Source organism: Aplysia californica, unplaced genomic scaffold (assembly GCF_000002075.1).
Source record: "Aplysia californica isolate F4 #8 unplaced genomic scaffold, AplCal3.0 scaffold00065, whole genome shotgun sequence".
NCBI classification, from domain to species: domain Eukaryota; kingdom Metazoa; phylum Mollusca; class Gastropoda; order Aplysiida; family Aplysiidae; genus Aplysia; species Aplysia californica.
In genome coordinates this window covers 758564-773220 of record NW_004797335.1, presented here as the reverse complement: position 1 = coordinate 773220, position 14657 = coordinate 758564, and the positions used below count along the sequence as shown (strand labels likewise).

General features: G+C 39.5%; 1 protein-coding gene across 2 annotated transcripts in view; it reads left to right on the top strand.

Moving 5' to 3' along the window:
- Positions 1-13869, top strand: part of LOC101853447 (short transient receptor potential channel 4-associated protein) — a 38686-nt gene extending 24817 nt beyond the window's left edge. For both annotated transcript variants that reach the window (XM_005093499.3, XM_005093500.3), the window contains exons 18-22: positions 4852-4942; positions 5782-6031; positions 7110-7401; positions 8579-8645; positions 9080-13869. In XM_005093499.3, coding sequence (XP_005093556.1) covers positions 4852-4942; positions 5782-6031; positions 7110-7401; positions 8579-8645; positions 9080-9202 — 823 coding nt within the window. In that variant the 3' untranslated portion in view covers positions 9203-13869. The remainder of the gene's footprint in view (positions 1-4851; positions 4943-5781; positions 6032-7109; positions 7402-8578; positions 8646-9079) is intronic.
- The last annotated feature ends 788 nt before the right edge of the window (positions 13870-14657 follow it).

Below are 14657 nucleotides of genomic sequence, written 5' to 3'. Positions count from 1 at the left end.
AGAGAGAGAGAGAAGGGGGGGGGGCAGAGAGGGATAAAGAGAGAGATGAAGACAAAAAGAGATGCAGAGAGAGAGACAAAATATGTTTGTTATGTTGAATTTGAACTGACAATGTTGAATTTGAACTCTCTATTGTTACAATTGATCGCGCTCTTTTGATATTTGAGCTTCCTAGTGTTACATTTGCTCTCTCTATTTTGACGTTTGAACTTTCTTTTTGTTGAATTTGATTTGACTATGTTGAATAAATTGTGCTATGTTTCATTTGAACGCTCTATTTTGATATTTGATCGGGAAAAGGTTTAGGAGCAGTATTACTTTATACAAAAAGATTCGATTACACCAATTGAAAGTGCAAAATGCTCAAGAAAATTGAAATGTCCGTTTTCACTAATATTGGGAAATTACAATGACTCCAGTTTCAATTCTGAAACAGCCAAATCTTTTCAGCTCGGAACCAATAGGCACTAAATATCTAATAGTACTGCTGATTGTGTACTATACAGTACCATCAGTGATATTAACTGATGATATTTTCCAATTGTGGAGAAAAAGGAATGACAGGTCCCTCTGACCTCAGAGTTGGTGGTTGGCGGGTGTTCTGGTGTGGTTTGCCTCTTCTTTCCTATCAAACATCTATCGTCTTTATCTCCCCGTTTTCTTTTTTATGTTTGTTACTCTCTTGTAACACCTCTAAATATTCTGGTGCTCATATGACCTTATGCAGTCGCAAGTGCCATAAAACCTCTACTAAAACTAAAAACTGAAAGGTTCCTCTGACTGTATATGTAATCATCTTGTGCAGTTCATTGTAATCATCTTGTGCAGTTCATTGTAATCATCTTGTGCAGTTCATTGTAATCATCTTGTGCAGTTCATTGTAATCATCTTGTGCAGTTGATTGTAATCATCTTGTGCAGTTGATTGTAATCATCTTGTGCAGTTCATTGTAATCATCTTGTGCAGTTCATTGTAATCATCTTGTGCAGTTCATTGTAATCATCTTGTGCAGTTCATTGCATCTTCTGCCCTGATCTTTTTTCTGTTTAGTGGCATTGAGCTGAGTGAAAACTGTTTTTTGTCCTATTTGTTGTTGTTGTTTCTCCCCTTTCTTTTGTTTAAATTGTTGTTGTTGTTTGGTGTTGTTGGGTTTTTTTGCATGATATTCCCCTGTGACACGCTGTGTTTTGTCCTACATTATCCCTACATTTTGTATTACGTTTGTGTTTTCCATTCTGAGTCACTGTTTCTCATCTGAGAACTTCATGCTTCTCCTGTTAATTGTATCGGGAAAATATCTTTTTAAAGGACAACTATTAATTTCTTCATGCACACCTTTATTTGCACTTTTTATATTTGGGTCAGGATATTGTCGCCTCAGAACTATTTACCCCTTGGGGCGGTGCCACTAACTGAAGTGTCTTCAGGCCATTCCCAAAGGGGGACATTTCTCGTTCTAATGCACAGTAGAATTGTAAATGGGCTGATCCAACAATGGCATGCTCATAACTGTGCCTGAACTACAACAGGGAACTGCTGCTTTTTCTTTCCTAATCCTTACTATGGTCATATTCCTCTGCTTCTTTTGTATGTTTGTCACACTCTTGTGACCCGCTATTTCCAGGGTGCCTTGATAGTCGAAGCAGACTTCGTGCTGTTGAAGCTAGAGAGGTGAGCAGAGTAAGTCTGATTCCCTGTAAGGACTTCTCTGTTGACATCCACCCCTTGGCGCTCATATGACCTTATGCTGTTGCTAGTGCTGTAAAACCTCTACGAAAACAAACATCTGAACTATTTGGTTGAAAATGCACTCTATAGTAAGTTGAGTGCACTGTGGACAAAATAGTTCTGAGGTGATGATATGTTGCTTCTTCCATTTTCAAGTGTAGATATAGTATAGTTTAGTGTTACCTCGCTTTTCAATCCATCTACTTTTTAAAATCTATACTCTAAAACTTTTGTGTTTGTTTGTTTTTCCTAGGTGTACCATGCATCAGTCTTCAGGTTGACATATGATTCTGACATGATATGATACATCTTTTTAGTGAGAATAATCTGTTTATAGGTTTTCAAAACTTTTGTCAGTTAAAGTTAAAGCGATAGTTCTCAGGCAGTACAAGTTATAATAAGTATGGTTTTTTGTTTGTTTGTCGTTGTTGGGTTGTTTTTTGGGGGGAGGGGTTGGTCTCGGGGGGTAGTGTGCTTCCGACTTTCTATCAACAGTGCTACGGAATGTCACTTGCATATATGGTCTATTTTCCTAATAATAAAAAGGGTTGTTTTTTTTTGTTACAGGCAGCCATGTACTGTTTCAGGTTCTTCCAATTTTGTTAAGTAGTTGATTAAACAGGGTAGGGTTCGATTTTGAATTTACTCCTCTGCTACTTTCAGTTATCAGTGTATCTTGATCAAATGTAATGTGCACAAGATCTGAAAAGCTTTTGCAGTCCTTGTTAAAATAATCATGGTGCTCATTCCTGCCTACCAGGGGATCAGAAGTGTGAAAAATAACTTCACAAAGTGGGTGGCTGGCGGGTGCTTTGGTGTGGTTTGCTCCTTCTTTCCTATCAAACATCTATCGTCCTTATCTCCCCTTCTTCTTTTTTATGTTTGTTACTCTCTTGTAACATCTCTAATCTTCTGGAGCTCATATGACCTTATGCAGTTGCGAGCGCCGTAAAACCTCTTCTAAAACTAAACGAACTTCACAGAAGTTAATCCTAAATTGACTGCCAGTCATCTTGGCAGGAACTGGGACTCGAAGGAGATACTTAGGCATAAGAGACAAGCAGTTCTGTGCTAATGAGCCCCCTCAATGAGAAATTTTTTTCCTACTTTATAGGAAAGAACTGATCCTTTGTTATTTGCCACTTCCTATTTGGAAAGGTAGACTTTCGTACAATTGTCTGGTATGTTTGTTTGAAAAGTCTCTGGACAGACACTGCAGTACATAATGAACTGACGACAACCCTATGAGATGTGTCGTATACAGTGGTGTCCACCAAACAGCAACCCCTTTGGGAAGCAACCTTTGGTTGCTGTTAAGCGGAGGTTGTCGCTAACTGAATTTTCAGGAGGGGGGGGGGGAGGAAGACACCCCTTCAAATACACACACACGTACAAACACACACGCATACACATAAGCATACACACACAAGTTTTCATCACAGATTATTTTGTGATGTTGTTACTTCAGAGAGTGGCAAAATAAGTAGCATCAATTTTCAAGTGAGCTGATGCTCAGTTGCAGGGCGGTGTTGTTAGGCACAGGGACCAAGACTTTTACACACGTGCGTGCGCACATGCACACACATACACACACGCGCACACACACACACACACACAATGAGAGACTGACCCAATTTCAATTCGTGAGAGGAGAATTTTCATGGAGTATGTTGGCCTTCTGATGGGAGATTGTTTCCCTCTCAGCTCGGGATGGTTTGAAATTATGTAAATTTTGTCAACAGGGGCGAAGCTTACATTTTACTTTGTTTCTTTCTAGAATGGTGTTTCTTGGCGAGAGGGTGTGAACTGAACTTGCGTACTCAGAAAGGTGTATATTTGGCTGAAATAAGTGATGTCAAGAGGTCAACGAAAGAGGAGGGTTGAAAATATAGTCCTTTCTCATTGTTCACACTGTTTTAAAATGTTGAAATAAATTCTGTTAGACAATTTATGGCAACGGTGGTTACTGTTAAAGATAAAGGTAATTGTTGCAGTAAAAGGTAGTTGTTTATAGTGGAAAATTCTGTACCACAAGCCAAGCTGAGGTTGCTGTTAGTTAACTCCCTGAAGACGAAAATTCTGGTCATTCGAATGTTTGAAGGTTAACGTCGTTATCCATACAGATGTTCCCGATATAGTTTCTTTTTTTTTGTGACCCTTAAACAGTTAAAAAAACAAACATGTACTGTGAAATGTGCAATTTTGTGTTTTTGGTTAGTGCGTGTTGGTTCAAAATGAGCTTCAACATTGCCCTTGATCTGTTTCTGGTCGGACAAATGTGTCCAATACGTCCCTAAAGAGTTAAAGGTTGCTCTGATCTGGGTTGCTGTAAACACTCGACAGTCACGCAGCCAGCAGTACAAAAGTACGCCATCTGGTCACCCAGGCAGGAGAATGACTGCAACAGACTTCTCGGGCACTGTGCCAGGTGACCGGAACGGATAATTTTCACCGTCACATTATTGCGCCAAGTGACTGCTAAGTGTTAGGCACCACTGTCTGTATGTTCATGTATAGAGTAGCTGGTCATGGGTCGTAGGTGGCTGGCGGGTGCTCTGGTGTGGTTTGCTCCTTCTTTCCTACCAAACATCTATCGTCCTGGCCTCTCCTCTTTCTTTTTTGTGTTTGTTACTCTCTTGTGACATCTCTAATCTTCGGCACTTATATGACCTTATTGCGTTGCAAGTTCCGTAAAACTCTTACTAAAAGTGAAAAAAAAGGACATGAGTCCTTTTCTGGTGGACCCATCTGACAATGAAAGTCAGAATTCTGTTAGGTTAACCTTTGGTTAAGTAGTAATTACTTATGTTATCTGAACTTTCATACAGTACATGGCTGCCTGACACTATAAGGGACACGACAGTGACTATAAGATCAACAGGTAATGCTGGCAGATAAGCTTTGGGCACTCTGTTAGCTCAGTTGGTGTCATGCCGGACTACATAGTGGATGGCTCTGGTTTGAATCCAGTGTGGAGGTTGGTTTCTTTTACTTTTACCCATATCATGATATGTATGGTGCCAAACGCGAGCGCCGTAAAACCTCTACTTTAAAAAAAAAGGTGGCACCATCGTCACGAGTGGAGAAAGGATGAATCAGCAGAATTTGTCTGATCCTCCCCAGGTTCTGGCTCGCCCGAGCTGTGGAGAGTTACCTCAGGGGGGACACGTCCTACTGTGATCAGATCTTCCTCATGCGCCGCGGACTCCTCACCGTAAGTGAAGAAGTCTTTTGTGTCGACGTTTGACATTGTGGGATGGGAATAAAGGGGGGGAAAAGCCTGCTTTTATTTTTTAAAGTCTAAACAGTTGCAGGGCTCTCGACGTGGTGATAACATGTTTTGTGTTGTCACATTAAAGGCTTACAGTGTAACTGTTGAAAGGACCTTCTATTAGCTCAGTTTGTGTCTTGCTTGATGGCAGAATGAGTTACCGAGATGAAATGCCCTTACCAAACTTTTTCTTATAGCTTAAAGTGTGTGGAAATGTAAATGTTCCCCCACTTGACTTGGCCTTGTTGATTATGGAAATTTAAATTTGGGTGTCCAGCCTCATATATAATTTATCAGTGGTGAACCAGTACCAAACAGAGTAGATAGAACTTGTTTTTTATCTTCCTTTATGGTGCACAGCATGTCAGTACGTTGTAGGTCATTAGTGAAGACTTTTTACTTAGAAAGTGATGCAAGAGTAAATATAAAAGATTTTTACATTTTTGTTAAAGAATTCCCAGAACACAAATATTATAAAAGTGGTTAGTCACTTCTATTTTGTGAAATACTTTCATTTCTTAGACATGGTGCTCCTCTTTGATTGGTATGATACCAGTGTTGAAGTTTCCAATTTTTTGTACCAGCATTTAGCAAGACACTTACATCAATATGTTGAAGGCCCAGGAAGTTGTCTCGCTAACAAGGCAATCCCCAATGTCCGGATCGGATGCGGGAACAACTTTACTTAATTTAACGAGAAGAAATGTCTCTCAGTGTGTTTTCTGTCGTCTTGCCTAATGCTGATTTTCCTTCCTTTGCTACCATTGCGGTGGTTCTTTCAGCATGTTGCAAGTAACATTGTGGAGAATGAGATTCGCCACAAGGAGATTCTACAGAGCAGCTTTGACTTGCTTGGGGAACTGATCAAGTTCAACATCGAGGCCTTCAAAGCGTTTGATGCCATCCTTACGACGGAGCAGAAGTTTGAAAAGTTTGTCACCATGGTGAACCGCAGTCTGGTGGACTCCAACATGTTTATCCGCAGCCTTGTTTTGTCATTGGAACATTTCCGCTCTGAGGGCTCGGAGAAAGGTGAGTGTGTGGTTGACGGGTGCTCTGGTGTGGTTTGCTTCTTCTTTCCTATGAAACGTCTATCATCCTTATCTCTCCTCCTTCTTTATTGTGTTTGTTACTTTCTTGTAACTGGGCATTTTCTTAAAAGCTGTGACCAATGTTTTTGTATGAGTTTGCTCAACACCAGTCAAATGACTATTGCAAAGTCATTTGACTTTCTCATGTACACATGATTCAAGCATAATAACTCTGCTCAAAAAGTGATAAGATCAAGATTTTCAGCTCCTGAGTAAAAATTTAGATTTGTGTGAAGTTGTACTTTTCTGATTTTGCTAAATGGTAGGTTTTTTCTTCTTTACCTTCTGTCTATAGTTTTTACTTGTCTGTCATTCTTTTTGCGGGTCTCAGCATGAAATGTTTATTATGACTTTAATGTGTTTCAAATCAACCAAGGTTTGGCTCACCTTTAAGCCCCCCCTTTTTTTAACAGTCATCTGTACATTTAGTACATACAGATATTAGTTCCCACATTTCTACTTTGTTTGCTTTGCGAGCAGTTGGAGTGTGCCACTGTTAGGTCCTACTTCTTTTCTCTTCCTCTCTTGTTTCTGTCCATCTGTCTCAGGACAGTGCCACTGATTTAAGTGTCTTTAGGCCATTCCCAAAGGGGAGACATTTCTCGTTTAAGCATAGTAGAATTGTAAATGGGCTGATTTATGTCACGCTCATAACTGTGCCTGATCTACAACAGGGAACTGCTGCTTTTTCTTTCCTGAACCTTACAATTGTCATTTTCCTCTACTTCTTTTGTATGTTTGTCACTCTCTTGTGACGTGCTATTTTGGGGTGCCTTGATAGTCGAAGCAGACCTTGTGCTGTTGAAGCTAGAGAGGTGAGCAGTTTAAGTCTGATTCCCTGTAAAGACTTCTCTGTTGACCCCCACCCCTTAGCGCTCATATGACCTTATGCAGTTGCGAGCGCCGTAAAACCCTCTACTATAAAAAAAATGTCTTACTTTTTCCATGCTCTAAATGATCATTATTATATTTTGGATTAACTGCTCTTCACTTCAACTTTGTTTGCTCTTTCTGTTCAGCCTTGACTCTACTGGTTCCAGAGGGTGAGAAAGGTGAAAAGAAAGAGAGCAAGCTGGTGAACTACATCGGAGACTTTTCGCGACAGCTGGATTACCTGTACAAGCTAATCAACATCATCAGCGTGCAGAACCTGACTCAGGAGAACGTGAGCTGCCTGAACACCACCTTGGTCTTCCTCATGTTCGCCAACAAGCGGAGCCAGCTGCCGCGCTACCTCCAGGCGCTCAAAGACGAGCAGGATGATGCTCTGGAAAACGTCAATGGCTCCTCCAGCGTTCTGCAGAACTTCAGGTTGGTGTGGGCTTCTCTTTGCTGTTTTCAGGATTTTTACAGACAGGGCAGTTAGGTCTTTCCAGTCTCGTGAAAACCCCTTGTACCCTCCTATCCTCAACATGACTGGCCTCTTCTCAGGGTGGGCAGGCAGTTCACAGACACCCCAGTCCAACAAGATAATAAGAGAAATGTCTTTGAATTAAGGTGCATGGTATGGTATTGATTTTTGAGGGGGGGGAGGGGGGTTGGGGGTGGGGGGTAGGTCTGGTAGTTATGCATGCATTTTCATGCTCACGCATAGCTGCCCACTGTCCCGGGCCATCCGTATTTTGTACGGATTTTCGTGAAAAATCGCTGTTGTCCCGGAAATACGGATTTTGACCAACGGTCCCGGAAAATAACAACTTGGCAAGCATACTTCTAAAACAGAAAAATTAGCCTTCTGTTGCTCGGGAAAATGACAAAAATTCGGGAGATTCCCGAAAAATTCGGGAGAGTTGGCAGGTGTGCAGTTTCGACAAAGTCAGCTGATACGCATGCGCGGTGCTCGGCCTCTTCATTCGTTTGAAAAGATGGCGTCAAAATGTTCGGCGATGAGTTCTAAGTCCGACTCTGGACCAAGTAAAGCAAAGAAACCGAAAAGGCAGCAAGTTTTTCTTGACAAATACAAGGTGTCCCTGATAATTAGTCAATGTCCCTGATTTTGAACAAGGCTGTCCCTGATAGCCACAGAGAGGGGTGGGCAGTTATGCTCACGCTATTTGAGAGGGAGATGCCAATTGTGTAAGTTGTAATTCCCTGATAACTGTCAGGAGCAGTAGACTTGATTGTAGATTATAAATGTTTGCAGGTGTTGATACTCATGCATGTTTAAGTAAAAGGAAAAGGGGGAGCGGGGTCATGCTAATAATCAGGTAGAATTGAGAGATACTGTGAATTGATTCTCTCACTGTAAAGATATCAAAGAGCCAATCCGCTTTGTGAGTCTACCGCCTCTCACCCACCAGGATGTTTTGAAAAGGACATTAGTCATTAGTTTAGATGTCAAGAGTTTTTTTAATCAGCTGCAATAGATCTTACCTACCATGTAAGCTGTGAAGTGAAATGTGTGTATTAAAAGTGTTGTGAAATAAAAAATAATATGAATTATTAATTTATTTGTCAATATTGAATTTTTTATTTCTTTTTTCTTCAGAGACTTGTTAATATTTTGGCAAGATCATTATCTACATAAAGACAAAGACTGCAGTGCCTTGGAAAAGGTGAGGACCCACTAATCTATTGCTTTTTGTAAATTGTAAAATGTTTTAAGCCACACTGTTGTCTTAAGTCAATTTTATTGTTGTTATTGGAAAAGGGTTGCACTCAACAACATTTATTTCCTCCTGTACTGTTTGATGAATATTTTTATTAGCAGGTTTGCACATACTCAGATCAATGTTTTTTTCTTTTAAACTTATGGTATTGTCAAAATTCTTTAGAACAGGCTAAATGTCCAAACAGATAATTGAAAAAAAAGGGGACATTAGTTCACTTCAGTAACTGATGGTATGGAAACAAGTAAGATCGGTCATAATAGCGGCAACCACATTAATGGCAGAAGAAAGTGAAACCTTTCTTGTTCTTCGTTGCTAAGTAGTTGAAATAGAGCTCTGTGGGTGCTGATGTTGTGCGTTCTCTCTCTTTCTTTCCTCAGAGTTCAAAGATCAGTTTTGCCTACTGGAAGACTACAGTGTCCATGCTTGTGTCAGAGGACAATTCCCTGCCTACTTCCGTGTCTTTCTACATCAACCCTATGCCCAGTGACAGGACCAACTGACCCCCCCCCCCCCCCCCGTATCTCTCGGTTGTCCCCAAATTGTGCATGAATTCTGCCATATGTTCGAAATGAAGTGAAGGAGGAAGTGTTGACTGATTTCTCCTACAAAGAAATATGATTTACCGTCGTTCTTCTTCACTCAGGTGGATATTTATTTTTTTGCATCAGCTCTTTGTGTGGTCTCTCCATTCGACTGCTGTGCAGTTGATAAGATGCATCTGACACTTTGGCTTGATTCTTCTGTTGTAGACATCACATTTCTCATTTCTACGGACATTTTTAACGCTTTTCTGTTTCACCCTGTTGTTTCAGATTAATGTTGCCTTTTCATGCAGCTTTTTACTTTTGGACTTGAGGATGAAGACTCTGGCCTTGTTTACTGCGACAGGGGGATTATGTGTTGGCAGACATTCTCATAATTTTATACAGACTTTTTTTTTTAATCATGTGGGTATCATTACTGCTTACATTTGTTATTTTACTTAAAGAGAACTGTATACCTCATCAATGCAATCTGTTCTCTTTGTGTGCGCTCCTGCCTGCTTGGGACCTGGCCGTTGTTCTGGAGAGGTATTTTCAATGTTGATAGGTTTATTGAAGCACAGGGTTTGGGCTGCCGTGTACGTGTCATTGCCTCTCTGAAACATGCAATGCACTGTTTTATACGGAGATTTGACCAGCTGGAAGTTCACTTGAGGTTCTGCTGCATGTTCAGATACTCAGGGAAGTCATTTTACTTTTGATGTAAAATGTCCGACGGAAACAACGCTTCTAATATGGATTTAAAAAAATATTTTGTGCAGGAATAATGATACTATGCGTAGTGACCTTTTTAATACATATTGCTTTAGGGTTAGCACATTTTGCCACAAAATCCAAAGTTTTGTGCTGAACATTTCATACATTGTAAGTCTGAAATGAAAGACGAAGCTGTGTGGTTAGGAAACAGCGCCTGCATCTTAACTCTCAACAGTTTTTTCCTCTTGAAAATGGAACAAAAATGTATAATGGTTTTTGGGGACTATGAATCTTGTAGTTTTATCAAACTTACCCGTTTTGATGCTTCTTCTTAAAGTTTAGACGTGATTTTGGTTAGTAAATTAAAATGGGGGGGGGGGGGGGGGTTGTTTTCTTATATGGAAATCAGCGTCGTTTTTTGCCAAAATTACTTCCCCCTGAATTCCTTTTTTTATCAACAAAGATTAATCCAAAGCCTAAGAATTCACCTTTTAGTTATGAAGAGTCATCAAACTAATACAGCTGCATGTCTTGAATAGTGATGCTTTGGAAACCTTTGTGGGTTAAATATGTAAATGAGTTGAGTGGAATCTATGATTTTTGTTAAATAACAACCCCCCACAGTATCTGCTTCTTAATGGTAAAACAAGTCATAAAAGTGGACATATTTATCAGATTCTCTATGTTATGACAACAATTTGCTTTTGAAATGTGGACCAGTAGATTATTCCCCCAGTATAGCTGTCAGCTCTACCAGTTGGTTTAAGATTGCTCAAAACTGGATATCTACAGACACCCAATAAGTAGGTCAACAAGTAAATTAGACATCACATGCACATGATTATTGTCTCAAATCAAAGTGTTTTCAATAACCTGTTCTAGTGATGTATAACACTTGTTGAATTGACCATTTCAAGAATTTGTGAGACTTTTTTTTTCTTTCATTTTCTATAATTGGCCAAAACCCATTAACAGTTGAGAGTTAAAAATGGTAGGCTGTATGTTTTACTAACGAGGAAACTAAGCTTTTTTTCTTTCATTGCATTGACTCAGGGCCGAAACTCGCCAATAATGGTATTTGTTGGCCACTGGCAGGACAGTTATGAAACTATTTCATGTAGTGTTCTTGTTTATTTCATCTTGTGCTGTGCTCTGGACTCGTTAGCCGTTGTAAATTTATCTGATCCGTGTTTCTGTCCCATGATACGTGTACAAATGCAGTGTGTTACTACTATATAGTGAGTTGTCCATCTCAATGAGCTGATATCGTCTTATTTAGAGCATTTTTCCATTTTCAAATAATCCCAGCATTAGTGAACTACGAGAAATTGGGAAGATTGCCTGGTCCATTTCTGTTTTCATTTTCAATTACATGTACACATGATTTTACTTCCTATATTTACCTTTAAACAAGGACTGTAAACAAACAAGATGTTTTAAATTCCTTTCCTTTTAGTAAACATACTTTCCTTTGAAAAGACTTCTGGTAGGTCCTTTTGATAGTGCTCCTCAGTTCTCATTTGAGAGATTAAATTTATCCTCTCTTAGCTGAATATTTATGTCATGTGCTTGTTTGTGGACTGAAATATAGACGCTGTGGAAAAATTTTACCATACACACATTTTTACTGTTTGCTTTACACTTTGCTATTTAATTACAAATGATAAGGTTATTGTGGGAAATGGTGTATTGTTAATAACATTTAATGTCTTCATTGAAACATTGTAGCTAAAGCTGATGTGCGGAAGCATACTTTTTAAATGTCTGAAATTTGTAAATTTGTTGAATGCTTTAAAGGTGATGATGAAGAATGATTTCTGTGGTGGAAATTGCAGTCTGCATTCTCCAAATTTCAGTCATTTTGAAAGATGCAATTTTTTTATCAAAATTGTAGGATATCTATATATCTTATGAAGTGGGTTCATTAGTGACTTACAAAGTTCGAAAGAGCTAGTGTCGGTGAGCCTGTTAAAACTCCCGGCTTTTATGTATCACTTTTATGGCGCTTCAGAAAAAGCATTTTTATGAAGTCAGGGTTCCTTTTATTCGGTTGTACAAAAATGAGCAGAAAATCAAGCAGCTGCCTCCAGTGCTCAGCGAGTTCTGATACAATCCTGTACAAAAAGAAAAGCTGAATGATACAGGATTTTGGCTAAAACATGTACACAAGTTTGTGTCTTCACAACACTCACTGGTTGCTGTTTACAGCAGCTTGGGCAGAGTAAAGGAATGCTGGCAGAGAAGTGAAGTGCAATATTTTATTTCTGTTTGCTTGTGGGGTGGGGGGAGGGGGTTGGTGGAGTGGGTGTTGGTGGCAAGAAGGCATTTTCATATTATGAGAAATCTCAGCTGGATCTCAGAATGCCTTCTATTTGTCTTTTGTATCTATTTAATGGATGTGCCAGAACCAGATTTTCAGCACCAGTTCTCTAGTATTGTGACGAGGTGTTTGTATGGTCCTTGCACTGCTCGCCAGCCATATCATTTGTTCATAACTGGGGCACCGGCACTTGACTGAAGACTTCTATTATGTAAAGAGTTGTTCTCATTGTTGATAAGGTATATGGGGAAGTTAAGTTTGGCCATGTGATTATTCTAAACTTTTTTTGTTTGTCAAGCTCATATGTGGGAATGTGTGGAGGCATAATACAGCATACACATTTCTGCAGGGATGCTTACTGAAAAGTCAAATTTTCAGTGGGTTTTGGGGCAAGCTGAGAAGCTCATGAATGGATCGAGAAAGCTGCACGCTTTGCTCTGTGCTGAATTGTACTTGTGGAATATGTTGTGTACACTGAGACTTATTTATGTTCCCTTTTGTGGGCTGAGGGAAAGAAAAATCACGAACACATGCGTGCAGGCTGCTTCATATTCACATTGTGAGTTTGGTAGTCGTCTTGGTTGTCTTTGTGATTTCTTTTTTCTTTTGTTACAATTTTTGCGGACAAGCTTTCTCTGGCTGATGGCCGGTTCTCAGTCATATGTTTTATTGAGGACCATTCATAATGTACTATAATAACTATTTTCATTTTTCATATTTTGACTGGTTTTATGTTATTGTCATGATTACACTTTTGAATGTGTGTGTCAGTGTATTTGTTCATGAATAAGTGAGTTGTGGGTGTCTGACTATTTCCAGGCATAAACTAAGGAGAAAAACAAAAAGAAATAAAGATTCACTCGCTCATATTTTACATTTGAAGGGAGACTTGAAAGAAAAAGTATTTTTATCTATTCAACTACAGCCAAACATAGAAAGGGTTAGTGAGTTTTGTTGACTGATTTCTTTTTCTAACCTGACGCTTGAGTATTGAAGTTGCACAAGGTTAACGGCTTTTCTTTGTGCCAGGAGGTAATTGTATAATCTCCCTAGCTGCCCAAGTTTAGCCTGTTCTGAAACGTTACCTCCTGTGCTCCACTCAGTAGTGAAAGAGTCTTTCAAGTTGAGCTTGTGAACTTCTCTTTTTTAGAAACTGCTTGATTTACCATTTCAACCTAAGGGAGCTGTCCTTATACAAGCCCTGAATCTTGCTTTCATGTGACCGTATGCAGTTGCGAGCACCGTAATACCTCTACTAAAACTAAAAATCCCTGAATCCTTAGAACAAAGAAATTAATCACCTAAAGATACCACATGTATCCTGTTTAAAATTGAGATCATTTCACGGGCTGAGTTATCATATATTTTCGATGTTTTCTTAAATTTTTCAAAGTTTCAACACCCATTGCACCTTCCATTTTATCATTTTTTAAGAAAAGTTCACCCACGCACTATTTCTGGATCGATGTCTGCCATTTCAAAACTGGAAGAATGAAGAGCAACTCTATACTTTGACTTAATGTAGCCTCATTTTATATCTAATGGGACTTCTTGTCTAGAAATTATAGAAATGCATACCAATGGTAGGAGCGGGGGGGGGGGGGGGGGGGTAGGCGTTCAACAATATGTCGCAACTGTAGAGGTTGAAATGTACGCAGATTTTTTCTAAGGAAACTTTCGGTGCAGAGTGGGTTAGAAATGATTAGCATCTTGTCTTTTCGCTTTTTTTTAGAATATGGGGTCCAAGATGTGGAAACATTGTGCACTGCCATCAAAGGTGTGTAGTGTTCCATGTGTCCGTAATATTAGATATATGCCCGTGAGAAAGTGGATATTTGTGACATGAGTGAGGATTGTTCTGGATTGATGAAAGAAAGAGGGATAAATGTTGTGGTCCTGTAGCTGTTTATTTCCTGGTAGATTCCCTGTGAAGTGTGCAGCCCATTCTTTCCTCGTAAAATGAATGTGGCTATTTTGGAATGAAAGTCTGTGGGTTGGCTGGTGCTCTCCGGCGTTGTTTTCTCTTCCTTTGTAATCAAACATCAATTGTGCTTACCTTTCCTCCTTTTTTGTGTGTTTGTTACTCTCTTGTAACACTTCTACTCTTCGGCACTTATGTGACCTTTTATTGTGTTGCAAGTGCCGTAAAACTTAGGAAAACCAAAGAGCCAGCAGCAAGTTCTCTTTGACTGAGCCCAGTTATTCAGATCATACTTACCAGTCATGGAAGGGGACAGTCCATACTGTTTTGTGCGAAACTACAGCATTACAAATAAAAACTTTATAGATGAAACATTCTTCACAGTTTTGCTAGCTAAATGGTTCATGCTGGCAATTGGAACTTTAGTTGTTCTCTTTGAGTGCAAGGAAAGGATGGCAGTAAAAGGTCTCCAGAAG